This window comes from Melanaphis sacchari, unplaced genomic scaffold (genome assembly GCF_002803265.2).
Source record: "Melanaphis sacchari strain LSU unplaced genomic scaffold, SCAv2.0 Contig107_pilon_pilon, whole genome shotgun sequence".
NCBI classification, from domain to species: domain Eukaryota; kingdom Metazoa; phylum Arthropoda; class Insecta; order Hemiptera; family Aphididae; genus Melanaphis; species Melanaphis sacchari.
The window spans coordinates 127,305-147,569 of record NW_020270407.1 but is presented as its reverse complement, the minus strand read 5'-3'; the positions used below and the strand labels follow the sequence as shown (position 1 = coordinate 147,569).

Genomic DNA, 20,265 nt, shown 5'->3' with positions numbered 1-20,265 from the left:
TCTTTCACCATACAACACCCACATAAATTGGTAAACTATTCATCTGAATGTTTAAATAAAAATAAAAGTATATAATCTAACAGTAACCAAATATTATTATGTTATATTATGTTTTACCTATTAAAATTGAATAGGTAATTTTACGGTACACTTATATCAATAAATCGTATTACTTTTTATTTGATATTCAATAGGAAATAAAATCCATTGAATAAGAAACTGCTCTGCTGCAATAAATGTTGAGTGTATACTTCGTCATTGAGTACGTTACTATAAAAAAATGTATTAAATTTAATAACGTAATGACAATCTATTATATTTGATGAAAAACTATTTTGACCTGAGCGAAGACGGAATAACTTTTTGGTACCTAACGATAAAGGTCACTAAACAATTATTTTCATTATATTACCGTTTATAAAATGTTCATATATTTTTTTTATCATTTCCAATTATTACGAAAACTTTGCTCGGAGTACAAACTAGATCCAATTTGTTTCCAGAAATCCCCATTAAAGTGTTTTTACAATAAAAAATGTCTTTAGATATGAAAGTAAGTAAAAAAATAAAAAATACACATCATTGCAAAATCAATATATTCAACGCTCCACTTAGAATCTAAAACATATTACATTTTATCTATATTTATAGATACGCATGCGTTAAACGCAATGGTGATTATTGTATGGTAAGTATATAAAGGCGGCAGGATATAGAATTATTTGAAGCAATTGCTTCATGTTTAAAAGCTCTTTGGCCACCGTTACTTATTAGGGGCGATAGTAAAAATATTTAAAATATACAATATGCTTCAAAGCCTCCACAATTTCACGCCGTAAATTGGCGTATATGCTGTAAAAATAATGTAAATTCACACATATATCTTAAGTTTATTTTTAAAGTATGAGTGACAGTCTGTCTCCGACATGAGATTAAAAATTAAACAACCAGTATTCATCATTATTGTATAGTTTTTGTATTTATTGTTGCTTTTTAAAGGGCTAAATCTGATTAGTTTTGCGCTTATAAAATCGCAATATTTATTACATCATCTTTTTGAATTCATAAATGAGTTTTTTGCGAAACACAACTTTTTATGGCCAACATATGGTTATAAACCATGCGGATAAAATATACAATAATGTCAAAAGCCACAGTTTTTATAAATACATTTTATATAATTTTATTCTATATTATTCTTATTTATTTATTTATTTATTTATTTTTTTTTTTTTTATTTGAATTCGATGTAATAATATACATACATGTTTATTAAGAAAATGTAAATTCATAATAAAAATAAGTATCTATTGATTTTTTCATATAAAACGTGAGCCATAGATTGGTCACTCTTGGGTTATATAGTAAATTATATCGACGAGTACCTATAAACGAAAATAAAATACATTACGTTCATATTTCACATAAATTATTAATAATATTTGTATTGAAATCTAAGTAAGCACCAAGGTATAATCAATAACTTAGAAAGCAAACTATGTTTAATCTTGTAAGATAAATTAAATATACAATCAAATCAGTATATATAATAATAAAACATTATAATGTAATAATAATTATATAATTACTATATTATAGTTGACTTTCAATTTTCATTTCATATTATAATCATAAAACTATTACATCATGTATTTATGTGTTTAAATACCTTTTAACGATATTTGTTGGCTTTATTACAACATTAACATTATTATCCAACCTGTAAAAGGACAAATGTAAGAAAAAACAACATTTTGCACGATAAATAAATTATATTATAAAATCAATTATGTATAAGGAAACGTATAAAATTTAGCTATAAATTTAAATAATTACATCTACGAATGTACCTATTTATATATTATGTTAATGTGGTTCAAACCACGAAAGTGTTATGACTAGAGATCAACAAAAAAAAAAAAAAAAAAAAAATAAAAAAAAATAAATAAATAATAAATAAAATAAAAAGGAAGTCTTTGTTCATATCAGATTAAAATATCGTACTTAATACTGACCATTTATAATTATTACAAATAATATGCCTTTTCTTTATTGTGGTATAGGCACATGCACACATACTATATTTTAATAACATGGAAAATGTACAAAAATTAAATTAAATTGAACACACATAGACCGACTTTAAATGACTTAATTATATGCAATTCAAACTCGCCAAAACTATAGTTAGGTACTTAGTTAATATACTTAATAACTATAGTTATTAGGGACAAATATATCTTAATCTACAATTATATATTAAATTATTACACCATATTACCTATATTTTTTCAGAAACGGTATTGCGTGGATAAATATGTACATGGTTTGTATAGTTTTAAGAATCATGTATGATCAAATTTGATTGACATGAAAAAAGTCATGTTAAAATAGAAGAAGCATTTCGATTTTTTGAAAAAACTATTGATTTTGTATAATTGCGTAAATAATTGACTGGTCAAAAATACGTCAACAATAATTATTATTTAACTGTTGAAAATAAAGTATTGGAACTACGAATTATAAATCAGGAATATCCACTTTTAATATAGTTAATAGGTAGTAGTAGTAGAGTAATAATAATAATAATAATAATAAAAATAATATTAATTGATATAAATGGCACGCCGTAGTCTTTGCTGGTAATGGTGAAAAAATAAAAACGAACTGTGTAAATAAAAAATAAAATATCTTAGTTTTATGGCCCTACTTGTTCGGTCCGAATCATGTCTCCACTTTTCCAGACCGTTTTGGTAATCGATGGTCATAAAACTACAATAGTAATCATGACAATAAATAATAATAATAATATCGTGAACGCCGTACGTGTAATCAGGTTAGTCTCCGTCAGACATATTAATATTATATAATTATAGGTATGCATATAATATAGTATAATAGTAATAATAATAATAATAATACTGTGCTCGATGATCGCCACGTACAACCGTGATCGTTTTTGGCCGCATATTATAATATTAAATTAATTTAATTTAATTTTATAAATAATATATAGTATTATTGTGTTGTTATGGTGTTACCACGTCCAATATTAACCCCTGGAACGGCACACACGTACCGCAGTAACCACCGCATCTGCCAGCTATTTTCGTATTATCCTGTAAATATTTGTAAGAATAAATGTTATTTTTATACTGCTTATAATGTGTCCAAAAAGTGTGTATGGAAAGGACTGAGATCAGAGAACAAAAAAAAATAAAAAATAAAAAAAAACTAGAAAAAAATAATTAAAAAAAACGAACAATAAACAATATAAATAACGAGTGTAATAATTATTATAAACACACTGTGGTGCATCACCACAGTTAAGAACACTGAAAATGTCGATTGTCTCGGTGTAGTTTAATTTTTTTTTTTTTTTTTTTGAGGGGAAACAATGACGACAGAACACGTCAACTTGTTATATATGCGTGGTCTTCGGTTGTATACTATGAACCTTGTTATTATAATAATACATCCGAAGTGGGATAATAAGTGACGTTTGGTCGGGGGTAAATTTTAGGAATACGGAGAATAATATCATCCGCACTGTATTTATTACGGTTGCAAGGAGGAATTTTGTATGTTAAAAAAGAAAAAGATTTACACGACGATAAAAACAGAATAAAATAATTATATAATAATAGTACCCTTACCTCTATCTTGTTCATCCAAAATGACGTGTTCGACCCTTTGCCCACCCAAGTGGTATCATGCGATATTCTCATACCGGTGCCCGACAAGTCGATGTTAAACCTACCCTGCGGACAACCCCTCTTCGAGTTGCTATAACAATCACCGGCCTCACCGAATGGTACGGGTTTGCCTTTGATTTGCTTGGAGAACGTATAATCCTTTGCTATAAATTTAAAACATTACTGTTGTAAATAAACGATAATAGAATATTGTATAAAGTTACATCTATACGTAAAGTTACCTATACAACAAGGGACACGGAACAATAACGTCTACGTCATGATTATTAAAATGTCAAGTACAGAGTCAAAGAAATCGTGTACGTAATTTAAATTAAAAATAATGTTTTCCCGGTTAAACAAAACAGTATTAGATACTCTGGAAAAATAATAAATTTTTTTTTCGAAGTTGTCTTTGGTCGTGAATTTCTATGGTAATATTCCCATTATCAAAACGAAGTGACATCGAAAGCTTGAAACGATCATTGTTCCGGGTCAAATATGTAACTTATACAGATTGGATGTTATACTATTATATGTATTATTATTTAGTATATATTATAATAGTCTGTGTGTAGATCACTTACAATCGACTTTTAACGAAGTGATGTTTAAACGGATCTTCGTGAACACGGTCAGTCCAGCCGACGGCACAGGCACATTGTCGCATGGACAGTTTGCACGACGTTCGCCGTTGAACGGACATGTGCTCGGTTCTTTAAGTCTGTAAACATACCATCGGAAGTTACAATTCACGATCAAATAAAATGGACCGATAACGTTCGTTTTTTTTTTTTAGGTTACCATAACATAAAAAGTATAATATCTAATGTCATTGTTATTATACGCGTATAAAGACGAAGCGCGTAAGCAAGTTTACTCTAACTCTTCTCTGCGGTGGCGTCAATATATAATGCATTGGTTGAAATCGAATACGCTATAGATATGGTTTAACGCGTGTTTACATAAATATAAACGCAACGGAAACCGTGTAAACACAAATCGGGGACGGGCCGTTTGATTGTAAAGCCGCGGGTGAGTAAGTGTTGGTTCTATTTTAACAGAAAGTTATTGTTGTGACTTCTGTGAAATAAGTATAGCATAGCCAGCCCACGCTACTCAGAAAAAACTACCTAACAATTTTGGATTGCTTATAGGCCTTGGCTTTGAAAATATAGAATAGTGTTTAAGTCGATTTATCCAGTTTGTAATTATTGTATCGTTGTAGATGAATTCGATCTATTTTTATGGAAAACGAAATTGAATCAACACGACGTGTTAATATGTATTTTCAAAGATTTCAATATGCGAGGTATAAAATGTATTTATTGTGCGTATAGTATCATTTAAAATGATAAATGAAATGTAAATTCGTTAAATTATATTATTGTTTATTGAGGACCTTAGGGCCTATAGATAGTGTCAATCCGTGAATAGTATACGGTTTTAAACAGCGTATAGTAGGTGTGTCATATTTTTACTAAATCGACAACAATAATTATTATCACCCGAATGGACATCACGATAAACGTTTCACACACGTCTTCTAATGTACCTATCTAGTCAATCGATATTACTTCAAATTATAAGTAATTCATAACTAACGTATTTTAATAAATCAATTAACTGTTACCTCTACAGGTACTTTCACGCGGTATTCAGAACACTAGGGACGTTATAAAAGTGTACTTGGACCGCTGCAGTTTCGTTCATAAATCGATCGGATTTATGCTACCCACTTAATATTCTGAGACCGAGAATAACGGAGAAACGATAACAGGCGCGCGCGATATCGTATGTAATAACAACAACAATTGTTATCGTGACCACAGCAGGTATTATCTTATCTGCAATAGATATTATATAGTTGTAGGCACTCGCGACCACGGTAGTCCGCGAGAATAGACGTTACAATAACTCTAATCACATATATCAGTGATCAGTGTAGAACAAGCGCGACGCGCGTTTTGTCAGTCGAGATTTTTATTATTATTATTATTATTATTATTATTATTAGGTACCTCTGTTCGTAGATCTCGGAATAGTTTTCGGTGTCCTTGGACAAGGTCAGATACTCGACGGGATTGCCGGACCGCATGCCGTGACAGTAGACGGAAACGTTGCGGCCGAGCACGTTGATCACGTAATCCCTGTCCTCGGGTACGGCGGACTTGGCCTGCGACAGCTGTTTCTGCAGGACGTCGGCGCAGGACGCGTAACCGGCGCACCGGCGCTGGTTGCACTTGCGCTTCCTGGGCGGACGGGCGGCCCAGTCGCAGTGCTTGCGGCGCACCTTCTTGGCGGCCGCCCTGTGGAAACAGAACACCCGCCTCGTCTGCCGGCCCTTCTTGCCGCACGTGTGCGAACACTCGCGCCACTCGTCCGGCAGCCAACCGTAATCGTCGACGGCGGTCGTGGCCGCGGCCGTGGCCGCCACCGACGTGGCCGACACGCAGGGCCGCTGTTGCGCGCACGGCCTCTGCGCGGCCGGCGGCCGGCCCGCGGCCAACTCGCACCGCCGGTCGTCGGCCACCGCGTCCCTGCCGCCCTGCTGCAGCGGGTCGGCGCCGTGCCGCCGGCAGCTCACCCGCCTGTTCTGCACGCCCGGGCCACACGTCACCGAACACGCCGACCACTGCGACGTTTTCCATCTGTACGGCGCCGTCGCCGCCGTCGTCGTCGTCGTCGTGCTGGCCGCGGCCGTCGGCGGTTTGGCGCACGGCACGAACGTCCGGCACGGTTGCACGGACGCCGGTTTTTCCAGACCGTCGCACTGCTCGGCCGCCAGTATTGAACCGTCGTTGTTCTGGCACTGCACCAGCCGATGTTGGTGCCCCTTGCCGCACGTCACGTTGCACTGTAAGAAACGAATAAAAAAAAATCAGGTACACAGACGTTCATAATAATTGAATTGTGCATTTTTTACTGCCTATAGGTACAATATCTTAGCGACGATAAAAATGGCGTACGACAATCACGGGAGTGGAGGGACCGTCGAACCGCATTCTTACGGTGGTCGAACCGAAACGTTCGAATAATTGCACTCGGGTTAAGAATCGGCGACGTTTCAATAAATTAGACGTCGTCGATAATTAGATATTCCGAAATCAACGCATTTTTCACGCGACCATCGGATTAAACGGCAACTGTCCGCGTGACGTTTGAATTGTAAGAGTTAGACATTTCGCCAGAGAGTAGAAATCATTTAGGATGATATCTAAACGTAATAATAGTTTGGAACGCCTTAAACGCCCGTCGTATCCGTCCGTTATTATAGTTACGTATATGACCTACAGTACATCAGTTTTTGATATATATTTAATCACTTTTTGTACGACGTAGTATATACGTATAACAAGAGCATAAAAAATATTGAGGTAACTGAATCGTTTTTAAATTGTACTCGGAATAATAATTTATCGCGTTTTACTAAATATAAATAAATAATAAAAAATAAGTTAAGAAAATGAGAATTTAGCATACTCACAGAGCGTCTTTCCTTTATAATATTGTCGTTTTTAAATTTTAGCTTTTTATAATTATTATTTTAATAAAAAAAAAAAATATTTTAAATATTAAAAATATAAATTATTCATATAATCGGTTTTGCATTATAATGACCGGAACGAGTGCAATTCGAACATTACGTTTTATGAACCAGAGTGCAATTCGACAGAAATAAGTGCAATTCGACCTTATCCGAATAATTATGATATGACATGACGTAATGCGACAACGTGTCGCCAACGATCATAAAATTATCTAGTTAGTTGGTCCCACGTTTCTTCCGAATACGACAACTGGGCCCACACCTTTTTATTTTTTCTTATGTTCTGACACAATTAATTTAATTTAAACAGAGAACAATTATATGTTTAAGCTCTTGGAGTTAATACAAACTACGATATTAACAAATTTTCGATTAAGATTTAATAATAATTATAATCGTGGTAACAAATTATTCTTAAATGTTTTGACAAGTAATATAAATTTATCAAATCTACTGGTACCAATAGATATTTAGTAACTTATTGCAATTAATGTTAATATTTTTTTTATTTTTTATTAGCTTAATACTAAATTATTTAATTTATATTTGCAATATATTTAGCTGTTATGCCGACTGTTTATTGAAATTGTTTAACTATTAATGAAATTTATAATTTACATCATGAAGCTGTTAGTTCAAGTTGAATCTGAAGCAAAGATTTCAAAACGTTTCATCTCGCAGTGTCCATATGTAGCCGACAAATGTGTCAAGTTCTTGATTCGTAATATGTTATATTTAGCCAAAACCTAGGAATGCCCACTGCTGTTATTGAAATATATTTTATGAATTCATTTTTGATTAATACTATGACGGGGGTCGTATGCAGTGGGCTCAAAACTTTAAATCAGTCAGTGGGTACGCGACCTTGTAAGAATTTTTATTAGGTATATTAATTCGTTATTATTGTTATAATTCATCTCTATTTTCGTATTGACTAGAATACCAATCGGAAAATCCATGATAAAATGTCAACCGTTTGAAGTATATGATGTTTTAATATGTGATGAATGTATACCCATAACCTACCAATTTACTGATCCAATCTATAATACTTGTCAGTATTGTCAGTATACTGTACTTTTTATCTATGTTTGATTACTAATTAAGAAGATACTTATGTCTATTACGAGAAATCATATTTAATATAACACCTTTAATTTTTTTTTGTTTATTACACAAAATATGCTCAACTGAATTTAAAATTATTTCCGGTTTGTAACTTGGTTTGCAATAAGTTAGTTATTTTTATAACTGTGATATTAAGAAATTGGGTAGATGCCTGATTTTGTACTTCTTGATCAATTTTAATGAAAACACATGTAACAAACGAGATACAAATTCATTGCCATGCCATATGCTATTTTAAAAGTTTTTACTTCACTTTTAATAATTTAGCATATTTTAGGTATTATTGCATATTATAAATGCATTTTATGTTTCCGTGTATAGTTTAGAGCAATACTCATTACGCCTGCAAGTATCTATATAATGTACTATCTAAAATCTATATTCAATGAATATTAATCATATACATAATGTATACTTTCAAAAAATTTCTGAATAAATATTAATATAATTTCTTTAATTTAGCGTTGTTTTAATAGAATACATTTAAATTTTATATTTTAAAAAACGTGTTATTTTAATGAGCTAAATAGCAATACCATTTATATTTATTTATTTCAGCCAAATAAATTACAATTTCTTAATTACAATAAATAACATTAATAATAGCTGATACGTACACCAACTATAAGAAAATAAGCTATAAAAAGTCTATAATTCAGTTTATATGTAATATGTATAAATGTATTATTTTGTTTCTAGGAACAATTTTTAAAAAGTTATTATTTTTTTTTTTTTTTTTTTTTACATTCTATGTATCCTAAACCAAACATAATCAACTATATCCTAAAATATACCATATTTCTATTATTTTGTTTGCTTGCATTTTATAATATTATTACAAAGAGATTAAATTTACAAGTTTATATTAAAGTAATAAAATTGAACGACTTGTAAAATATTGACTAGAAATAATTATTAATGGATACATAATATACATTGAAGCTATAGATACAATTAGACAAACCGCATTTAAGCACGTAGAACGATTTATTAATTATTAATATAGTATAACAAAATACCTTTTAAAGATAATATTATGTCAACTAAAATTTTATAAACGTGCCATATTCTATATTAACGATATGTTTTATGTATTATTTTTAACTGTCTAGGAATATAAAAATTACCATATTTTAAAAATTATTTTGAATTTATTAGGATATAGGTACTTATGAAATGTGTAATTTGTCATACGTGGGTTGCAAGGCGCTATGTTTTAAAAAAAAACTTAAAAAATATATAAAAATTGATTAAATACTGTAAAAATTATACATAATTGGAGAGTTTGCTATAATAAATTGATTTAAATAGAAAACCGACAGAATATAACCTTTACCATAAACTTGTGATCTACCAAATTACCTTGAGAATCGTAATAGCTAGGTTCATAATAGTATTAAAAATTAATTAAAACTTTTACAGATGCATAGTGCAATTTACTTACGTTATAAAATATAAAAAAGGACACATATCAAAATATAATATGAAAACATGCGATTATATCAGAATATGTACTAATTAATGAAAAATATTGTTCACTATATCTTGATTGTTAGCTTTATAAAAACATTTTTAAACCAATATAATTTTTAGCAGTTAGCGTAGGTTTGATTGGTTATTGAAAAATATGAAATTCCAATAAAAGCTTTAGCTCTACCCGTTTCTTTAACTTAAAAAAAAAAAAATAATATATTTTTATTCGAGTTTAAATATTTAAATTTTTTAAATGCATCAAACTAAGCTCAATATTTATTTAGAAATAAATAAGAAAGCCAACGTTTATATTTTCACAAGAAAAAAAATTATTTTTATATTTTAAAATATCGTTTTAATGGTGTACAATTTAAAATGTTTAAATGATCATCATTCATCATAATCATATATGATTAGTTAAACGTGAATAATTCAAATGATTTTTACCTTTGACCACTCCCCAAAGTTCCAAACTATTGTAACGTATGACGGTTGACCTTTACACGGATGTTCATTACATGGAATTGAAGATGACGGTTTAGGATCCACGCACATTTCTTCGTCAAATAGTTCTCTTGTTCCGTCAAATGGTTGACATACCACTTTTCTTTCTTTTATGCCACCTCCGCACACTTCCGAACACTGGAACATTAGCATTGTGTAAGTATTGGGCTTGTCCAAATAAACGTTTAGGAAAGAAAATACAATAGGTAGATATAGAATGTAGCGTAGGTATATGCGTTTTTAGTGTATGATTATATGGCTTAAATGTTTTTTATATGGATACTCAAACGTAGATAATTGACAAGTATGCTTACTTCTCCCCACGGCCCAGTTCTCCATGTCGACACTGGCTTACAGCTTTTATGGCTCTCGCACAACCTTCGGGCTTCGGGTTTTTCTTTGTGAACCACGCAGTGGGTTTCGTCTACGAGTTTACCACTGACTGAGGACACACAAGTCACCTCGCGCTCTTCAAAACCCTAAAAATTTCATTTTATTTATACACGCTCTTAGAATACAAAAACAAATTATTTGTTAGTATATACTTTTCCACATTCAGCCGAACATTCTTTCCATTCGTCTGCTCGCCACGTAACGCACATCGGAGCGATGCACACTTCAACGCGTTTCGGTTGGTTCTTTGCTTTACAAAGGTTCCACGAAACTGGCTTGGCGCTTATCGTATTTATGCAATCAATAGTTCTCCTTCTATAACCGTTACCGCAAGAAGCTGAACACTAAAAGTGAAATAAATGTACACACGTGTAATAAAATCTAAATATTGTTATCATAACGTCGTATTGATATCGTCAACATGATCACATTTTATAATTGTAAATATAATTATAATTTTATGATAAAAAAAATTGATCAGATCGCTATCAGTTTATGGTAACTTACACTTGACCAGTGATCTGTTCGCCATGTATAGAATTTGTTGCTCTGAATAAATTTTGTGTCATGTACACCGCCATTACTTATAATTTCATTTTCGTATATCTCGTCGTCTACAGCTGCTGGGCATGGGTGTAAAATGCATTTTTCTTCTTCGAGTGGTTTCGCTATCAGTGCACATGCAGATTCATCTGGTACATTACATCGCACCATACGTCTCACTATCCCAATGCCACATGTAACAGAACACTGAAAAAAAAAACACATTATGTCGTGTTGTTTATTATTTAGTTAATATAATTTATTTGATATAACTAATCCATGGAAAAATCGTATTTGATGACGAGCTTAAAATATATAAAGACCCTCCTTTTTTTGTCAATTATAAGATATTTATAAAAAATTAAGATAAATATTAATAATTTATTCTTGTATAAATAATTTTTTATTTGAAAGTCAGTATCTGTTTAAAAAAATGTATAACACATGTTGTTTCATTGAAAATATGAATACCAAATGGAATTTTGCACGTATTGCAAACTGAAACGATTTCATGGTTATTTTACTAGTAATCAACTATTTATTTGTCAGAAATTTTAAATTTGTTTGATTTGGAAAAAAAAAATATACATTCAAAAGTTAAAAAATGTGGATTAAAAATTAAAACAGCGTATATTGTTTATATTGAAATGTGAATGTAATTATTTATATTAATCTTTTTGACTAATTAAAAATTTAAAAAAATTCAATTTTTTTTATAATGATTGCAAATATATTTTAATCATATCAATTAATTCTATTTTTTTTATCAGATATTTCAATAGTAAATTTTTTTATTATTTAACAAAATATAAATAAACTAACTTATATTTAGTCAATTATAACTTAAAAGTTATTGAAAAAATAAAATTAGGTGAAATATAGTATGTTAAAAGAATAATTGCAAAAATATTTTTTACCTGAGACCAAAGACCAGTTGTCCAAGCTGGACATGGGTTCATAGAGCACGTTTCTTTAGTGGCTGGCATATTTGAACCACAATATTCTGGAGCTAAAACTCTACCATTGTCCATACGACACCACACAGAACGTTCGATTTGCCCTTCACCACAAGTTACCGAGCACTAATGTAAAAACACGCATTATATAAACTAAGAAATGTAATTATTTTAAAATCAACCCTTACCGATGACCATTCTCCGGCAGACCATTGAGGACATTTATCTGTCCCACATACTCTTGTAATTATTTTCTCACTGTCGTTACACGACGTTTCGTCTCTCGGTTCACCATTGTCATTCACACAGTGTGCTTCCCTGTATTGAACACCTGACCCGCAGGTCTTAGAACACTAGACATAAAAAATAATAATATACAATTACATGAATATAATTATTCCAATCTTAAATTATTATAATAATATTATTGTTGAAGTTATCGAGGAAAGTAATACAAAACATAAACTAAAATAAACGTTGAAGGAAACAATAATGCATTTTAATTAGTATTATATTAATATTTCAATAAAACAACAATAATAGTTAAAAAATAAAAATATAAGATCGTATTAAACCAGCTTAGGTGTGATTACATATTGTGTTATGTAAAATAGAATTAGGGCGTTAAAAATTACTAGAGAAAAAGCGCTTAAACAGATGTTGAAATTTAAATAAAATGATAATAAACATTAGAACTCGGACGTGTACTTGACAGAAGAATTACCTGACAATAATATTATCATTAAACTGGCGCGATAGTAAAAAAAAAATGTAATACCGCTCAGAAAATACAAGAGAATAATATATCGAATTGGACTAGTTTAAAATAAAAATATGTGAGTGTTTAGGACATTTAAAGGAATCGAAAAAAATAACGAAAAATCATTTAGAGGCGGAAACGCAACAAAAAACTATGTAAACCACCTGCTGGTAAAAAAAAAAAAAAAAAATCATATCTCATAAAACGAATTCATCTTACGGGAGTCCATTCTGTGAACGACCATTTCGACTCCAAACATTTTCCGTCACATGGAATAGTATTGGCAGGTTTTGGTAGATGAGAACACATAGTGTCTGATATTTGAGAAGACGTCCGTTTATCGTACTCCTGAACGCACACAACGCTCTGCGTCCGGGTACCCGGGCCGCACTGAGCGGAACATTCAGACTGACTTACGATCTTCCATCTGCACAAAAACAATATTTCGGTATTAAAAACCGTAAATCGTCATAACCGCCGATTCGATTACACTACGCATACGTATAATAACATAATCTAATCCGTAAAAAAAAACGCCATTGGCAGACGTTCTACACAAATAATAATAAATTAACTCAATTACTTGATGGTACAATGGAGATTGCACGGTTGCTTTTTCGTGCGGGGTGCATCGTATTCGTTACAATAACCTCGGGCTTCTTCGCCGGTTTCTTTTCTGACGCACACGTAGATCTTCGACTGTTCACCTGAATCACGCAAAATTGATTATTGCAAAACACAACACTTGTCGGCAAAGCAAACAATAGGTATATATTATTATTGCACGTGACCGCCGCCATCCACATACCGGAGCATATCTTATCGCACTGTCCCCATTCGTCGGTCAATGCCCATACGTAGACGTCCCGTTCGTCTCGCATCACTGTGTACTGGTAAACAATGTCCGGAGCGTACGAGTTTCCGATCGACAGCAACTGAGGAAACGAAACAAACTATCGTTAACGACACAAAACAAACATCGATTTTCTAACTTCGGTCTAGGAATAATATGACGACGGTTACGGGACTCTATAAATTCGTTCGTCTACTTGAAAAGTACTTAAATAAGATGAATCCGGTTGGATGCAAATTATATGACTCTGCGGTGGTGAAGCATGAATTTGATAATTTTAAACTTTATAGTGCACATTTTGGGTTTTTTAAAATTTCATATTGTAGATATTTCTAGCTATTGTTACGTATTTTTTTTTTACTTTTTTAAAACATAACTTTAAATAATTTATAAAAATAATCGAATTTTTGAATAGACTGACAAAGTATTTATTCTCGATGCGATATAAAAGCATCCAATACTTTATAATATTATGTAAACGTTTATCGAACACAAAAATATAACTGACAATTCCTTATATTCTAAAAAATGTATATTTTTTTACTTTTCTTACTATTGTCAATTCAAATAGTATACGTTTAGTCATATTGAAGTGCATTTTTCAATCAGTATTATTGCATTTTTCTTTGTAAGTCTTACCATTGTCGCGTATATTTGATTGCATTTTTACACTTTTAAGTGTACATTTTAAAGACTTCATTAAATTGAAATTGATAACGAGTTTTGTCGCGGTTAGCTGCTCATGTTATTTTTTTTTAGGTGAATAACTGAAGTTGAAATAACTTTATTGTCTGAATAAAAAACTAAACACCTGATATCAGGTACCAGATGGAAAATTCGATTTAACGTCGCAAAAAAATTTTTAAAAATTTTCGGGGGGTATACACATTATACATTTTTTTTTCTTTAGAACATAATGCGACAACGAGTTTCTAGAGAAAACATATTTTAATCTATATAAAGGAAAGACCCGGTCACACTCGTCTAACGGCGACTTAACATTCCGCCGCGATAACACGCCTACCACAATGACATACGGCATAATATGGCACGCTGTGCCGCGCACCAGAAAGTATAGAACACGATCCTTCTCGAGACACACGTCAAGTTATCAAAATTGAAGACCTTTCGATCGCACGAGGAAATCGCTATGAATTTCAATGAAATAAAATCACAGAAATCGCAGTGCGAGAAAACCGCCCCCCCCCCCAAAAAAAAATACCGAACCCCGCGGCTGCATACTGTCGTTCGTTCATTCGTTTCGCCGTTACGAGCGGACAGGCAGACAATAAGGCGATATTGCGTTGTGCGCGTGCGCGCGCGATCGAGCTATACCTCGACGGTGACGTCCTTGTTGAGCGGCCTGGACGAGTTGATGCGCTCGACGGGCGCGTCCGACCCGCTGTACTCGATGGCCGTGCCGCCGTACACGATGATCTTGTTGAACGTGCTCAGCACGTAGTTGCCGTTGAGCACGTACTCGCCGGTGACGCTGTCCACTAGCGCCAGGTAATTGTCGTCCTTGCTGGACCCGTTGTGCCCGTGCTGCCGGATGTCCAGGTTGGACGACCCGGCCGGGATGCGCAACACCTTCGAGTACCCGTTCGGCGAGCTGCTGTTGTGCGTGCCGACCACCTGCTGGCAGCTGGAGTTGTTGCCGCCGCACACGCCGCAAAGGTCCAGCTGGCTGTCCGAGCCCAGCGCGTGGTCGCAGCCCGCCTTCTCGCACATGCCGTTCACGCATATGTCGTACGTGTCCGGGGCGCACGGCGTACCGTCCACCACCTTTTCCTTTAGCTGATAGTAGGCGGTGGACGCGGCCACGCGGCAGAACAGCCTGCACCGTTCTTCGTCGTCTGCGTGCACAACACAATAGACATCAGTAATAATAATAATAATAGATGTGCGCGGTGGGGCGGGTGTACTACCTATGAAGTGTGGGCACCGAGACGACATTTCGGCAAAGGTCCCGAGACGGGGGAATCGTCGATATTAAAATTTAAAAATAACAAAAAAAAAAAAAACAAAAATCGTGGGGGGGGGTACCTATGCGTGGTAGATGTCGAACGTACGAGATGAGGCGTAAACAAGTATGCATAGCGCACCGGTTTTAAATTGAAAAACCCGCGGAAGTCGCTACGCTACGTTGGATATGAGTATTATTTTGCTGGACGATAAATAATTTTACGACGAATGTCTAAAAATAGTCAACAATTGATCTCGAGTTCATAAAAATGCCTTTTGTCGTCAAGTTTTTTTTTATTGATTTCCAATAATACAACTAATTTTATATTTTTAATCGCGCAGACAAAAAATTGACTACACGTAAAGTGGAAAAAAGTCGACAATTTTCTATTTCTACAGATAAGATAACAACTAAAAAAAATATTATGATATTTAAATCATGTATAGAAAATTCTTATGTAAATAAATAACAAGGTGCGAGTTATCCATTTTTCGTAACAAAATAACAAAATAATTTTGGTCGACAACTAGGTATAAGTTTTTCTTTAATTTTAATTTTTTGCTCGTTTTTATTCCGATTACTTTTAGAAACACGAATCAATTTTTACTATTGATTTCCCAAATAATTAGGTTCAATTTTTTCACTTTAAAGATTAAAATGAAAAATCGGAGCATTTAACTGCATCAAAATATGATGTCAAAATTAAATAAAGAAATAATTTTTTTTTAAAAAAGCCACACCATTATAAAACCAATTAATTATAGCTCCACTCAGAATAAAAAATACTATACATTTATAGTTTTCAAGGATGTATTTATTATAAACCAAAACTGACTTTCCAAATATAAAATTATAAGTAAAATTATTTTGTTAATGTTTATAAAATATATTATTATATATGTACAGTTTGAATTATTTACTTATTTGTTAATAATGTTTTGTTTATTGTTTTGTTTCACTGTTTTTATTCAGATTTTTTGTTATTAATTTAAGTGCATTACATGTTAATAAATTTTAATTCGCTGAACTTCAACGCATTAATACATTAGAGTATCTTACAGAAATTCATATTAAAAACGAAAAATAAAAAATAAAAATCTAGCGGAATTTTTGGATCAAATTACGTTCGAAAATGTCAGACTTAATTTATCCGCTCTTATCAAATTGAAACGTGAGTAGTATATTACAACAATATTAATTATTATAATATTATGTACCTATGTCTACATGTCTTATAATACGTTACAATATGAGCTTTTTCTTAATTTTTGCATAAAAATGCCATGGTGGTAATGGGTTTAGGATTATTATTTTGAAAATCATGTACTCACATCCGCCGTACTTTGGAAGCCACTGAACATTTGGCTCGAGGTCTGCTATATTGAATGTATTGTTATTGAACATTGCACATTGTTCACCGCTAAAAATGCAAATATTTCAATTAAATCACCGTCAATGTGACATATATTATATTTTGTTAGGTAAGTATATCTACGGGAAAACTCACCGGAAATCTGGAGTGCCCGCCGGACAGTCATTCGTCGCACAACTCCGCACTCGGACGCGTTTTCCAGTACAGTATTTTCCGCCATTCGACGGCGGTGGGTCGGTACAATCTCTGTAACTCTTCTTCACGCCTCCACCGCATGTTCTCGTACATTCGCCATAACTATACAGATTTATTTAAGACGTCGATTTTTCTACAATTATTATTATATAATAATGCATTCAATGACTATTGAAACATTGTAAGCTCCTAAAGTATGATCACATTCTAAATTATTAGAATTCAAAGAGTATTTTACATATTTCAATCAACAATGTGATTTCTCAAGACTATACTTAATTTTATTTTATTCTTGTCATATATAAATAAAAATTTTTTTAAAAAAATCTTCTTAAAGGTAATTTTATACTTTAAATCGTATTAACTAAATACCATATGTTATTCATATTTTATTCGATTAGAAAATAAATAATATAATATTAATAATAATAATAATAATAATAATAATAATGATGATGATGATAAGCTTTAAAAATGATATAATATTCGCATTGTCTCTTAGAAGATATTTAAGTCATCAAATGATTATATGATAGGTACAGTTATATGAGTTGTGCAGATAATATATTATTATCGTTTTTTATCAAGTCAATATACACTTACGGTTGCCAAGGTCCCCAGCCACCATCAACTGGTTTTAACGCATTTCGATCTTTAGGCACACATTTACCTTGCTGACACCAGTTTTTACTGTTCCAGCATTGTGTTCCATCAGCCCAAGGCATGTGTTGTGTGCGACAGCCATCTTTTTCACCAGAACCAGTGGTACACCATAATCTCTGACACACCGGCTAAATGCATAATTAAATTAGATACAATAAAATTAACTTACTTTATAATAACTCACCATATAAGAACATAGTTTTGATCCAGATCCATAAATTAACTCGCATTGTTTGTCTCCCGAATAGTTTTCACCCGGAAAATGTTTTTCATGGGTCTGGTTTTCGATTTCAAGATAATCTTTGCTGGGATCGTCTTGAAGGCATTTTCCGTTTCCAGCCCTTTAAAATAGTTATTAATAAATTATACCACAATTCATTGTTCGATATTTTCATCATCAATACTTACTCCAAATACTCGGTCAAAAAGTGTCGACTGCAAGTTGACCAGGTCCAGGGATGCGAATTGTGGTCTAACATTCTTGACATGACGTTATGCATTCCATCTGGCTGTCCGAAATCTTTACATTTATTGTCATCATCGTGTGGCATATTTAACCTAATAATACATATTTAGTTATCATTATAAATACAACTAAGATCATCAACATCAGTCTATAAACGTACACGTGTCCCAATTCATGGGCAATTGTAAATGCAGCGCTGAGTCCATTGTCCTGTACGATTGCACAACTGTTAACATTACACATAGTGCCTAACTGTGCCAATCCTAGAGTGTTATCACATTTTTTCTGATTATGATTTCGACAGACGTGTTCTCTGTAAAACGCAAAAAAGTTTATAATAAACACGTACTGCAAAATGGACTATTAAATACAGTAATTTCCAATTACTGTGTCAAATAATTTATGTAAAGCGTGACTAGTATGTACAAACGCATACATATATAGAATGCGGCTAAATACCGTAAAACGGTATCTATAATATTGAAGCAATTCTGGAATATCAAATTGTCTTAATCATGTCAATTTTGCACGACGCGTATTGTTAACTGATTGATAAATTGCATTTGGTGTTCATTCATGAACTGTTACAGCATAGTACAAGCAATGAAATGAAAAAAAAAAACGCGTGTGAATTACAACCGGTTTCGATACTATCTCTGATATGACGAAGAACAAACGAGTCACCGCCCCATGACCCCGCGACATAGTGTCGCTTTATTATTATTATTACTATTTTAATATGTGCGTTCGTGAATGATCGTTTTGAAAATAATACTTTGACAAGAGTAATTTGTTCATATAATACGACAGTAATTCTAGTCATTGACTATACGACAAGCGTCACCGTCTAGACAGCTCGCTTATTGTTAATAAATAATAATAGTATAATACCTGGTTAATAGTAGAGCGGAATCGTGGTGGTTCGCGCTAGAATCACTTTCATCGTTGTGGTGAATTTGCCATTCGCAAAATTTATGTAACATGTCTGCAGCTGCAATACCGCCCAATCGGTTACGGTTTTCAACGAAATGCACGTCTTTCAAGACGACTAACTTGACTACGGCTATGTGCATCGGATTTCCTATGCTCTTGTCCTTATATATTTTTGAAACCTGCGTGGTTTTAAACGTATTATACACGGTGTTAATCATACGTGCACGATGATTTCAAAGACTTACTATCGACATTAGAGTAAGTATGTAATTGTGAAGCTCCTTTCCGTGGTAGTCAGCCATTTTCTTGTCCGCAACAATCATCAATTCCACGACGTATTCTGAAGTTAGCGATCGCTTCTTTCTACGTTTTTGTGTGTTTGGTAGACTTGTAGAGCTCAAAAATATATCATTTTCTGTTAAACTATTCGTACTGCTGTCAATAATAAATGGTTTAACTTCAACGGTGGCACTATATTCGTCAGTTATTGTATCTAAATCACTAGTGCCTTCATTATCTGAAAAATAAATAATATATTTACAGTCTACAGATATTAACATTTTTATTTTTGTACGTTATCACGATAATTTAATTTCCATAACATAAATTTTGTTGTCATCAATATTTTTATTATGATATAAACATCATGTATTTAAATTAGCTAAAATTAGTTGACAGCATTATACCAATACTTAAAAAACATAGTTGCTTATAAAATACATAGTGTACCTAATTCTTGAATATCAACTCAAAAGAAATATTTAAGCACAAATGATGTAAAAAAAAAAAAAGAATAGAAGTTAATTTAATGAAGT

The 20,265-nt window shown here is 32.6% G+C and overlaps 1 protein-coding gene across 1 annotated transcript in view; it reads right to left on the bottom strand.

Moving 5' to 3' along the window:
• Positions 1-1,973: 1,973 nt before the first annotated feature.
• The window catches only part of LOC112603400 (A disintegrin and metalloproteinase with thrombospondin motifs 9-like), an 87,263-nt gene continuing 68,971 nt past the window's right edge, over positions 1,974-20,265 (bottom strand). Inside the window, exons 6-27 of the mRNA XM_025351938.1 lie at positions 19,696-19,967; positions 19,409-19,629; positions 18,678-18,830; positions 18,460-18,609; positions 18,236-18,392; positions 17,992-18,179; positions 17,329-17,490; positions 17,153-17,241; positions 15,191-15,711; positions 13,811-13,937; positions 13,586-13,709; positions 13,222-13,429; positions 12,431-12,595; positions 12,204-12,368; positions 11,251-11,493; positions 10,896-11,087; positions 10,665-10,829; positions 10,294-10,488; positions 5,717-6,552; positions 4,283-4,419; positions 3,657-3,859; positions 1,974-3,119 (exon numbers count right to left, since the gene is read on the bottom strand). Of these exons, the coding sequence (XP_025207723.1) occupies positions 3,030-3,119; positions 3,657-3,859; positions 4,283-4,419; positions 5,717-6,552; positions 10,294-10,488; positions 10,665-10,829; positions 10,896-11,087; positions 11,251-11,493; positions 12,204-12,368; positions 12,431-12,595; positions 13,222-13,429; positions 13,586-13,709; positions 13,811-13,937; positions 15,191-15,711; positions 17,153-17,241; positions 17,329-17,490; positions 17,992-18,179; positions 18,236-18,392; positions 18,460-18,609; positions 18,678-18,830; positions 19,409-19,629; positions 19,696-19,967 (4,763 nt within the window). The 3' untranslated portion in view covers positions 1,974-3,029. The remainder of the gene's footprint in view (positions 3,120-3,656; positions 3,860-4,282; positions 4,420-5,716; positions 6,553-10,293; positions 10,489-10,664; positions 10,830-10,895; positions 11,088-11,250; positions 11,494-12,203; positions 12,369-12,430; positions 12,596-13,221; positions 13,430-13,585; positions 13,710-13,810; positions 13,938-15,190; positions 15,712-17,152; positions 17,242-17,328; positions 17,491-17,991; positions 18,180-18,235; positions 18,393-18,459; positions 18,610-18,677; positions 18,831-19,408; positions 19,630-19,695; positions 19,968-20,265) is intronic.